The 12,578-nt window shown below is 34.2% G+C and overlaps 1 protein-coding gene across 1 annotated transcript; it reads left to right on the top strand.

Annotated features, from left to right (window-relative positions):
• Positions 11,298 to 12,359, top strand: LOC109359535 (EPIDERMAL PATTERNING FACTOR-like protein 1). Its single transcript, XM_019604240.1, has 2 exons — positions 11,298 to 11,819; positions 11,938 to 12,359. The coding sequence occupies exons 1-2, from the start codon at positions 11,697 to 11,699 to the stop codon at positions 12,199 to 12,201; spliced, it is 387 nt and encodes a 128-aa protein (XP_019459785.1). The 5' UTR covers positions 11,298 to 11,696; the 3' UTR covers positions 12,202 to 12,359.

The raw sequence follows: 12,578 nt of genomic DNA, 5'->3' as shown, positions 1-12,578 counted from the left end.
TAGGCAAGCTAATAGTGTTGTCTTGACACTTTGCACTTTCAATCTCCCCTTTTTGATGATGACAAACTCCACACCAAATTTTGTTTTGATGCATAACTTGAAGATGGACATAGAATGCATGGTTGTTGATTTCAAAATTAAAGCGCATAGCTAGACAACGGAAGCTGAATTTTATTTACAACCCGCACACATCAAACAACAAAACAACCTTTCTCCTCCTTTTGACATTATCAAAAGATAAACTAATGAATTTTGGTCAAAAGTAAGAAGAGTTATGAAATGAAATCAAATTGTAATTAATTAATTAATGCTGGGAATGTAATTAATCAACCAGTTGAAGGAAAAATTGAACATGTGTGCATGTTGATTAGCATTTAATCGATTAAATGAACATGTTAATCGATTAAACTGACAGAATATAGTAATTGGACAAATTTAATGACATGGAATGTTATACAAGAACTAATCAAGCATGAAATGATCAAGCATATTTATTATAGCATTCAAATAGCAGGCTCAATCAAACATAAGAGATGCATATCACCAATCATGATCAAGTACCATTAAACATATATTCATATTATATTTGACATAGATGCATGTTATGTACGCAATTTTAAAAACCAAAATAGTAACGATTTAAGTTCAAATGACATGCATATCAAGTCATAATAGTTCAACAAAAGTAGTTAGTTAGAGTTACAACCCAAAAAGCATAAGAGAAAATATGTCTCAAAAGTACAAAGCAGCAGAAATCCTGAAAATTAGCCATATAGAAGAACTAAACCTAAGGTCTAAGGACTTCTAATATAGGGATGCAGAGGAAGGTCTCTGTCATCAAGAACGGTCAGACTACTATCACCCTAGATGAGGAATCTCGGCTTTTCAAATTTTGCACAAAACCTCTCATTTTGTGCCTTAGTAGTGTTCTGAACAAAGCTCCTCATAGCCTGATAGTGGTTATCAATGTATGCAACCTGACGTTCCTCAAATTGCTCCAAATCTGTATGGTAGGAGTCCTTTAGAGACTGAAAATGTAGATCCATTCTATTATTCAGCCTTTGCTCCATGACATCCAACTGAGCTAATCCAAAGGATGGTTCCTGCGGCACGTTTCCAGTCGGCTCCTCCTGAGTTCCTACATTAGCCTGATTTGTTCCAGCCTGATCCTCATCATCAGATAGATCCAAATCCACGGTAGTGTAATCCTCTTGGTATTGCCAAGTACTTCCATACTTGTAGATACCCATCTTGTGGATTAGGCTTTCACCAACAAGATGATCTTTATTAAAAGTCTCCATGATGATGGTGTCAGACACGTCAATATACAGATAATTAATGATCCTCGAAATGAATATACTATAGAGCAACAACTTGGATTGTGAGGTAGAGACATTATACATGACCTTCAGGATCTTCTCAGGTCAATTAATCATAATATTTTCCTTAACAACATACATGAATTTCAAATCATTCACAGTAGATTGTGCATGATTTGTATTTCTCTGAACTAAAATTTAAGGTATCAGATAGTGAAGCAATCTATTATCTGTAGATAATGAAACAAATTTTGTTAGTTCTCCTTGGATATACTGATGGGGACCTCTCAAACATGATTTGTAAACCTCAGCAACATCAAAATCCTTAAACCATTCACAATCACCTAGGCTAGCACCATTAGTGGATAAGCCACCCACATTCACAAAGATATCACTATCCATCTCAAATAAGTTTCCAGAAACCATAGACCAATACTTGTCATCCTTATATCGAAAGTTGGCATAAAATTCTCTAATTAAAGCGGGGTACAAATTTCCCGTTAATTCTAGAAACATGATAGCTTCCTGAGCTTGCATACCTTGTGGAAACTCAAAATTTTGTTCCGCCATCCAAGTTAGATCAACATACCTTATGTAGGTTGGTTTCCTGCCCTGAAACATTGACAACTGAGTCTCCTGAAGTATGAGAGAGTAGTAAGGATCTCCACGGTTGTGCCTCACACTCGAATTAGAAGTTGAAGTAGTAGGAGGCTTACGAGTGCGTTGAGCAGTTGTCTTGAATTTCTTCAAGCGCCCTCTTTCCATTTTTGAGTGAAAACTGTGAGTATATGAGATGAGAATAAAGATAAGGGAGGGAACCTAAGCTTAGGGTTTGGAATTAGGAATGGGGTTTCTTGGAACATTTGAGAGAAAGTGGGATGAAATGAGGTGCAATATGGGTATATGTGAGGTTTAATTCTTCTTTTAAGCCATTTTTATTTATTTTTGTTGTTGCTTCTGAGATTTAGAGAGAAAAGGGGGAAGAGAAGGTTTGAAAACATGGCAAAAACGCTACTGTTTCTAATTTATCTACTACAGTTAATCGATCAAGAGTTGCATTTAATCGATTAATTATAGTTAAAATTCCAAATTTTTAGAGAAATGAGTCCAGGTAATTGATTAAAGTAGGACATTAATCGATTAATTTTCGTAAAAAATAAAATGTTGGCTACTGGAACTCATTTTAATCGATTAAGAATTATGGTTAATTGATTAACTCACGTCAGATTTGTAGAAACAAGAGGTGTTTGGGTTTTAAAAGCGTGCAAAGATTTCTAACATATATCAAGCAATTTTTAATCAAACACATATACATATAAAAATTTTCATGCTAGATCATGAGTTATATTAGGAATATAATACATTCAACAAATACACATTTTGAAGCATATAAGACATTTAACATGCGAAGCACATAATGAGGTTTTAGACGATTTTAATCAAGACAATTTTCATCAAGGATTCCAAGTTCTCTTCGAAGAACATAGAAATTATCTCGCAAGAGAGGATTGGTGAAAATATAAGCTAATTGCTTAGTAGTTTCAACAAATTCAAGCACACAATCACCTTTTTGAACATGGCCACGCAAGAAATGATGTCTAATTTCTATATACTTGGTTCTTGCATGCAAAACAGGATTCTTGGATAGGTTTATGACACTTGTATTATCACATTTTATAGGAATCTTTTCTAGATTAAGTCCAAAGTCCTTAAGTTGCTGCTTCATCCATAGGATTTGAGCGCAACACACACCGACGACAATGTATTCCGCTGCGGTGGTGGACAAAGCAACACAAGCTTGCTTTTTACTGTGTCATGCAACTGAGGAACTGTCTAGTAAGTAACAAGTCCCACTAGTGCTCTTCCAATCCAACTTACATCCTGCAAAATCAGAATCGGAATATCCTACCAAGGATAATGAGGCATCCCTATGATACCATAATCCCATATTAGTTATTCCTTTTAAATATCTCATGATGCGTTTAACAACAGTATAATGTGATTCTTTAGGCAATGCTTGAAATCTAGCACACATACAAACACTAAACATAATATCGGGGCAGCTTACAGTTAAGTATAATAATGAGCCGATAATCCCTCGATACTTGGTTACCTCGATTGCTTTTCCCTTTTCGTCTTTGTCTATATAGCAAGCAGACGCCATATGTGTTGAAGCTTCTTTACACTTTTCCATGTCGAACTTTTTCAGTAACTCCTTGTAGTATTTCGATTGATGAATGAAGATGCCACTTTCCATTTGTTTGATTTGTAGCCCAAGGAAGAAAGTCACCTCACCCATCATCGTCATCTCAAATTCACACTGCATCATCTCAGAAAATTCTTTACAAATATTGTCATTAGTAGATCCAAAAATTATATCATCAACATACATTTGAACTAATAATACATGATCATCTAATCTATGGATAAAGAAGGTAGTATCAACCATACCTCTCACGAACCCTTTTTCCAAAAGAAAAGAACTCAATCTATCATACCAAGCTCTGGGAGCTTGTTTCAGGCCATAAAAGGCCTTCTTGAGCTTATATACATGAATATTTAAAATTTTCAAAGTCGGGAGGTTGATCAACATATACCTCCTCTTGAATGTAGCCATTCAGAAAGGCGCTCTTGACATCCATTTGAAAGAGCTTAAAGTTCATAATCGATGCAAATGATAGAAGCATCCTAATGGCCTATAATATGGTTATAGGAGTATAGATCTCATCATAATCGATGCCTTCCTCCTAGTTGTAGCCTTTGGCCACTAACCGTGCTTTATTTCTTATGATCAAGCCAGGTTCATCTAATTTGTTACGAAAGACCCATCTAGTACCAATCATTGGATGTTCCTTAGGTTTAGGGACCCAAGTCCCATACATTATTATGCTCGAATTGGTTTAGCTCTTCTCGCATAGCTATACCCTAGTGTACATCCTCAATGGCCTCATCGATGCTCTTTGGCTCGATTTGAGATACACAAGCAAAAAAGTTACTGAAATTACGTAATGAGCTATGAGTTACCACCCCCGTAGTTATATCACCTATAACTTTGTCGAGTGGATGACCCTTCTTGGTTTTCCACGTGATCGGCAGGTCCTGATGCTCATCTTGAACAATTTGATCTGCTTCTTCTTCTTTGTCCTGGTCCGTGTCTTTAGAGTATGCTTCTTCTAAAGCACCTGCGACATCATCAGAAAAGACATTTTTCTTCTCTTTTTGAGAAGATTCGTCAAAATGGACATGCATAGACTCTTCTACTTGCATTGAATACTTATTAAAGACTCGATAAGCTTTACTATGCAATGAATACCCTAAAAATATATCCTCATCATCTTTGGAATCAAATTTCCCTAAAGCTCTATTTCCATTATTTAAGATAAAGCATTTATAACCAAAAACATGAAAATGAGCAATATTAGGTTTTTGAACTTTTAAAAGTTCATAAGGAGTTTTTGAAAATGTAGGCCTCAAGAGTATACGATTTATCACGTAGTAAGCTGTATGCACTGCATCAGCCCAAAAATATTTAGGAACCTTGTTTTTGTTCAGCATGGTTCTAGCAAGCTCCTCTAAGACTTGATTCTTCCTTTGAACACCTCCATTTTGTTGAGGGATACAAGAGCCCAAAAATTGATGCATAATACCATATTTATCACAAAATTTATCAAATTGATGGTTTTCAAATTCACCACCATGATCGTATCGAATATATACTATCTTATGGTTAAACTGATTTTGGATTTGTTCGGCAGGGTTTTTGAAAGACTTGAATGCATCGCTCTTGGATGATAGAAATAATGTCCATGTGAATCTAGAGAAATCGTCAACAATTACTAAAGCATAAAAACTACCACCAAAACTCATAACCTGTGATAGTCCAAACAAGTCCATGTGGAGAAGCTCAAAGGGTCTTGTTGTGGATATCACATTCTTTTTAGCAAAAAAAATTTAAACTTGTTTACATTTTTGACAAGTATCACTAGTTTCCTGAGTTTTAAAATCAAGTTTTGGTAGCCCATCAACCAAATTATTTTTAGACAATTTAGATATAAAACATTTTTAAAATAGAGTAGTGATATCCTCCAGGTTAACCATATATATATTATTAATACGATATCTGACAAACCTAACTTTATTAGATATATTGTCACGAATTATACAACATTCAGAATCAAAAGATACACGGTTACCTTTGTCGTAGAGTTGGCTGATACTCAAGAGATTATATTCCAGGCCTTTAGCATATAGCACATTCTCGATCACTACCTGATTTGAGTTGCCAATAGTTCCGGTGCCAAGTATCTTTCATTTGTTGTTGTCTCCATATGTGACAAACCCTTTTTCTTTCAAGGATAGATCTAGGAATTTTGATCTACCACCCGTCATATGTCTCGAACATCCACTATCAAGATACCAATGTTGTTCATGTGCTCATAGACACATCTACAAATAGATCACTTGCTTTTTTCAGGTACCCAAGTTATATTGGGTCCTTTTCGGTTAGTAACTAGGGGGTCATCTCCCTTTTTCATTCACACATATACACTACTAGGTAAACCATATTTCCTAATATAACAAGAGTAGGAAGTGTGGCCACGTGTGCCATAATAAAAGCATGTAGAAACCTTCTTATTATAATATTTCTTATTAAGTCGATTAATATGTCTCCTATATGGTCTTCTCCTACGCATAGGCGGAATATATCCTAGTCATGTATGATCACCAACATTTCTAGTTTGGCTAAGCATAGTGTCTAACATGTTTTGACTCTCTGTGAGTTTTGCGAGTTTTTCATTAAGTCTCAAATTTTAATTTTTCAAAGTCTCACAAGAATCACAGACAATTAATTGACATAAATTATCATTAGAGAAATTGCATGCCTTACATGAATATATCAGATCTAATGTTTCATTCTCTAGTTTTAGTTCATCTAATTCTTTCTGTAATGAATCTATTTTCTGTTCATTTAGAAGGATTACTCTTTTTCTATAAGAACTAATCCTAGCTATTTTCTTTAATTCATTATGCAATTCGACATAAGCATTACATAAATCCTCATAAGGAGGTGAATCATCAGATGAGGAAGATGAGGTGTCAGAATATACCTCATTGTTTACCTCCTTTGAATTTGAGCAACAAGCATAATCCGTTCTAGTCATTAAGCATAGCTTGGCTGTCTGCTCTTCATCTGAGGTGCTTGATGTCGTATCCTCCTCTGCTACGTCCCATACAATGTAGGCCTTCTTTGACTTGAAGTCCCAATGAGTGCTCTTATCTGAATCAACCTTCTTGAGGTAAGTAGGACATTGAAACCTCATATGTCCTAGCTTACGACACTCGTGGCGAGTGAAGCGCTCTTTGTTACCCTTGCCTTTTCTAGTTGACTCGCGCGCTTCTTTCTTTTGGAAACGTTTGAAGCCTCTTTTCCTTAGGAATTTCCCAAATTTTCGTACGAGAAGGCTCATCGTTTCATCATCCATATCTGAATCAGACTCATCATATTCTTTCTCTTCTGTAGATTTAGACATTATTGCTTTGAGAGATATACTTTTCTTTTTGCGGTCTGATTCCTCGTGTATTGTCAAGCATCCATGCTCCATCTCGTGTTCTTGAAGCTTTCCAAATAATGTCGCCAAAGGCATGGAGTCAAGATCCTTGGATTCCATGATATTTGTAACTTTAGGTTGCCATCTCCTGTCAAGACAATGTAAAACTTTATTAGTAAGTTCTCCTTTGGTAAAAACGTTATCTAGAGCAACTAAATGGTTTACTATATGAGTGAATCATTTTTGCATGTCACCAGTACATTCACTCGGTAACATACGAAAGAGCTCATACTCATGTGTCACGGCATTCAACCTAACACGCTTGACTTTGCTAGTGCCTTCGTGAGTCACTTGTAAAGTGTCTTACATTTCCTTGACACTTTGACATTGCAAAACCTGAAAGAACTCATCATATGATAGGGCCGATGAGATGATGCTTTTAGCATGTAGGTTGTATTGAACCTTTTTACGTTCATCATCGGTCCATAGACTTTTCGGTTTTTATTTCGGTTCATCGTCCACTAAATTTTGTGGAACGAAAGGCCCATTGACTACGAATTCCCAAATATCCGAGTCAATGGCTTCTATGAAGATTTTCATGCGGACTTTCCAGTAGACATATCCTTCGCCAATGAATACGGGAGGGCGATTAATGGATGTGCCATCACCGCCAAAGGGGTTGGTGAAACCCATTTGTTTTCCCTTAAGGATCACGCGTATGTGGTTGAGCTATCACGTCATACTAGCTCTGATATCACTAGTTAGGTATCACTGACAGAACACACCTAGAAGGGAGGGTTGAATAGGTGTCGCGGTTCCCAAATACCGCTTTTCGCACCAAAGCCCTATTCTGGAAAATGCCCAGTTAATCGATTAACTCACTGGCTTAATCGATTAAATCGCACAAAACAGATAGTTGCTGAATGACTTGATTGCACAAGCACTCACTGATATTATAGAAATGATAAAGCAGATATATATGAACAAAATTAATTTTTATACGGCAGAATCACAATATTCAAATTATCAGCTAAAATAGGCAATTAAAACAACTTGAAAAAGTAAAGAGATAAGGGTAAGAAACAACCTACAACAATGATTTTATACTGGTTCGTTTTGCGGTCTACTGCAAAATACATCCAGTCCTCCCCTTCCGATCTCGGGAGATTTTCTTCACTAAAACTGAAACAAATGTGTATTACATACACACTTCCAATACAAGACCTTAGATGCTACCTTCTCGAATTCCTAGAACCCCTACCTTGGTTTGACTCCTCTAATCGTCTAGGAAAGTCTTTCCTACGATCTAGCCATAACCAAAAGTATGTTCTAAACTCAAGACTTCTAAGTCTTGGTGAAGACTCAGTGAATCTCGTTGGTGGTAAGACACCAAGAGATGACTTTTCTTATCACAAAAACAATACAAAAACAAGGTATTATGAAGCAAAAAATGACTCAAATATTACAATTAAAAATCAACTATAAATCCTATACAAATCTCACAAATTATCAAGAATATGTATAAGATCAGAATCATGCAGAAACATGTGATTTCTACCCTACGAAATCTCTACAAGAAATGAAAGAATCATGCAAGAAAAGATAGAATGATGAACACATTTAATCACATGCAATTGGATGTCATTTTAATTCCTAAGCATGATACTATCTCTCACTATCCCACATGCAATTCTCTCTGCCTATATAACGTACAATGAGCACGAAAATATGCAACTTAGCAGTTCTAAAAATGAATGAATGAATGTATGAAGCATGGTGTAAAAACACAGTTTATATAGAAAATCTGTTTAACGTCCAATTAATCGATTAAGTGCCCTTTTAATCGATTAACGGAGTGTTGAGAATAACTGAATTCTGTTTTTCAGTTATCTGTTAAAACTGACTCAAACTGATTTCATGTTAATCGATTAACTGACATTTTTTCAGCTAAGAGATTAAATGGTAAACTATCTATACGTTATGCTTAGTAACTATACATGTTTTACCATATGTTTTGCCTAAGATGCACAAATAACATGTATGATTAATGCATGAACATATAATAATCTAGATATAATAATCTAGATGGCATATCTCATGTAAATGATATGATAGTTTTTAGGACTTGTGAGATTTGCATCTAGGTTTACCTAACCTAGACTCAATAACTAAAACACATATCTAAAACTACTAATGATTACTCTATTTATGACTCTAGTCTAGACATGAAGCTCTTAAGTCCTTGACGTGCTGATTTGTTGAGTTATCTTTAAGCTTTCATTAAATCATTGTCTTCATCAAAACATAGGCAAACTAATAGTATTATCTTGACACTGCACGTTCAGTAATATTGTGTTTATTTATTTTAAATATATAGTAACAATTTTTTATAAATATAAAAACACCTTAAAAACTAGTTACAGAAATTATTGACTGAACTTTTTAAATAAAAAACACAACTTTAAATAAATAATCACTTTATAAAAAAACACAACTTTAAATAAATAATCACTTTATATCAGAAGTTAATTTGGTTCAAATCAACTTGTGTACAAAATAAATAAAAATTTATGTTGATAAGTTGGATTGGTGATGGATATGAAACAAATCAACATTTGATTGACCCAAAAAGTAATTTTTTTTAAAATAGGCAACATAGTTACAAAAATATGAAATAATGTTTTTTTTATTTTGAAATAAAAAATCTTCAATATAAAACTAAGATGATAGTAGTTATTACTTTGCACGTAAATCCAAAAGCATTTCTTTGAACAAAAAATGATTAACTTGCCCTACATTAAATTACTAGGCTTATAATCATAGTTATTAAAACCGTATCGTACCGGCCGGTTCAATCGGAAAACCGGTGAACCGGGCCTCTAACCGGTACGGTACAGGTGTTGAACCGGCCAAGTATCAAAATCGGTCAAAAACCGATCAAAACCGGTCAAAACTGGTGAACCAGCCGGTATTTTACTAAACCGGCCGGTTTATACACATATTTTTTTTAAAAAAAAAAAACTTAAAAATTCATTACAATGTGACACATCTTTCCAACCATTCTTCAACCCTTCAAGGCACATACTTCCAAGACATACTTAGATTACACATTTTTGTTCCTAACTTGACATTTGTGTAATCTTGGAGTACTGTTTGAAGATAAGATTTAGTAGAAAAATATAATATTCATATGAGACAACTTTGACTCATTCGTGTTAAATGTTAAAACTCCAAATTTATTTGTTTTGTAGAATGAGTTGTGAACTTATGTCATTTATTTATATTTTGCTGTTGTTAAGTGATACTTTTGGTTTGATATATGTTTTTTAATTTAGAGTTTGAATTTGTTAAAGACTTAAAGTTGTTTATTTATGTGAATTTTGAGTACATTATAAATATTGATTATAAATTTGAGCTACCTATTTGGAATTTTTTTTGTTATAGGTTTATATATATATAAATATAAGTAGGTATGTCCGGTTTAACCGGCATGCGGTTTAATTACTGAACCACTAGTTGAACCACTGTATCACTATACCAGTATCCTGACCGGTTTGATAACTGGTACGGTTTTAACAACACTGCTTATAATTGTCCTCCAAGCCAATGCGGTTAATTAAGTGGTAAGGCAAACTAGTCTTAGTGATTAGTTCAAATTTCTACCATATACTTCAATTTATTCTCATTTCCCTCTCCCATCTTATTTCAACACTCTCATATAAATAGATTGTTGGACAAATAAATATTATGTATATATTGAGTTACCTTATTGTTATAATGTAAAAAATTAAGTTCATCACAAAGTCAAATTGGCAAGCCTTCAATCTTACAAGGAAGAAAATTTTTGCTTGAGTAATAAATGTCAATTGTAAATACCTCTTGCATTAGATACTTATCAAATTTTTACATTAATAAACCTAACTTAGAATTTTTGAAAACAGTTAAATATACACCATGATAATCATTCGTTCCTTTCCATCAAATTGTCAATCAACTCACTAACATGAACTAATGATGCATTCTAACTTCCACTATTTTTTATTAGATTGTCCATAACAATACACTATAACTGTCGGCTAGTGAGCTAACCACATAATGTAACAAATGATTAACATCATACACATTTAACTTTTTTTAGGACTTACATAATAAAAGATCATCTTTATCTAATTAAGTTAATTTAGTAGTAAGAAGTTGTGGTGAGTGTCTGTTGGATAAGAATTGTTATTTACCCAATTCTAAATGTTAGCTAAGTCACTTTTTTTTAACTCAGACTCAATCGTTGACTCGAAGCTAATCTGATTCTAAATATCAATTGAGTCAGACTTTAAACCTAAACTTGACCTAAACCAAATTAAATATAATGTATACTCATTTTACATGATGCTCACCCTTCTAACTCAAACTACTAACTACTAATAGAATGCTGAATAAGGGGTCCTTGAGACTGATATAGATTCTCCCACTTTGTTTAACTTTCTTGAATAGTTCCTTTCACTTTTCTGCTACACTCTGCACCCACCCAACTTTTCTCTGCGTCCACTCATCTCTATTGTTTCATTCCAGGCCCCCAACAACACAACCTCCAATTCATGTACTCTCTTCTCTCTTTCTTCAGGTTATAAACATCACAAGAAAACAAAAACATCTTCCACTAGCGACATAAATAAAAACTATCTTCTTTTCCCTCTCTTCACAAGACACAACATTAGTTGAGAAAGTTTCAGAGTCTGGTATATTGAGATCTCACTTAACTACCATTCAGTTTTCCCACTCACGTCTTTATTAGATGGGGAATGAGTTAAAACAAGTGACATGATTTGCATTCATGGCTTCACTTAATTCTTCTTATTACTACTCCACAACTACCACTTTTCTCATCATAGTTCTACTTCATCTAATGTACCCAGTTTCTTGCTTCAATCAACCACACCCTGGACTTTCTCAAAGGGTATATATATATATGCTTTAATTTAAGCCATGATGCTTGTGCCTCCACTCTTTTTTATAAGGATTAAAAATTCTAAGAAATAGAGTTTCAACAAGTGTGTGTTGCTTGTTATGTGCAGGACCTGTTGTTTGAGGAGAAAAATAGGTTAGGGTCAATCCCTCCAAGATGCCACAACAAGTGCAATGATTGTCATCCATGCATGGCAGTTCAAGTTCCATCTTTGCCAAGCCATGAACAACAACTTCAGCCAGATCTTACCAAAAAAGATACCATGGAAGAAGATATGTTTGACCCTTCTTCACAAGTTAACAACAACAGGTACTCCAATTACAAGCCATTGGGTTGGAAATGCCACTGTGGTAACCACTTCTTTGATCCTTAGAAAAAAATGTTCATACCCTTGTGGAGGTTATCCTCACCTTAATTTGTAAAATGGAAATTAACCAATTACCCTTTTTAATTTTTGATTTTTTTGGGCTAGATATTATTATTACTAATATTTGTGGTTTAGGGGTCTCTGATATTGTTTAGGGTAACAAATATGCGTCACTAGTGTCAGGATTGATTGTATAATCATTGAAGTTTGATACACTTGTACAGAGTTTGTTACTGACCTGGGAAACTATAACTATTATTATCATATTGCTTTATTTCAAGGATATTGGTTAAAAAATCTAAACCCTAATGTATATTCCTTCTAATAAGTATTGCTTATAAAAATTGAATTCTTAATTTTTTGATTTTTTTAAAAATTTAATA

Source organism: Lupinus angustifolius, chromosome LG01, assembly GCF_001865875.1.
Source record: "Lupinus angustifolius cultivar Tanjil chromosome LG01, LupAngTanjil_v1.0, whole genome shotgun sequence".
Lineage (NCBI taxonomy): Eukaryota > Viridiplantae > Streptophyta > Magnoliopsida > Fabales > Fabaceae > Lupinus > Lupinus angustifolius.
This window is presented reverse-complemented; position numbering and strand designations above follow the sequence as displayed.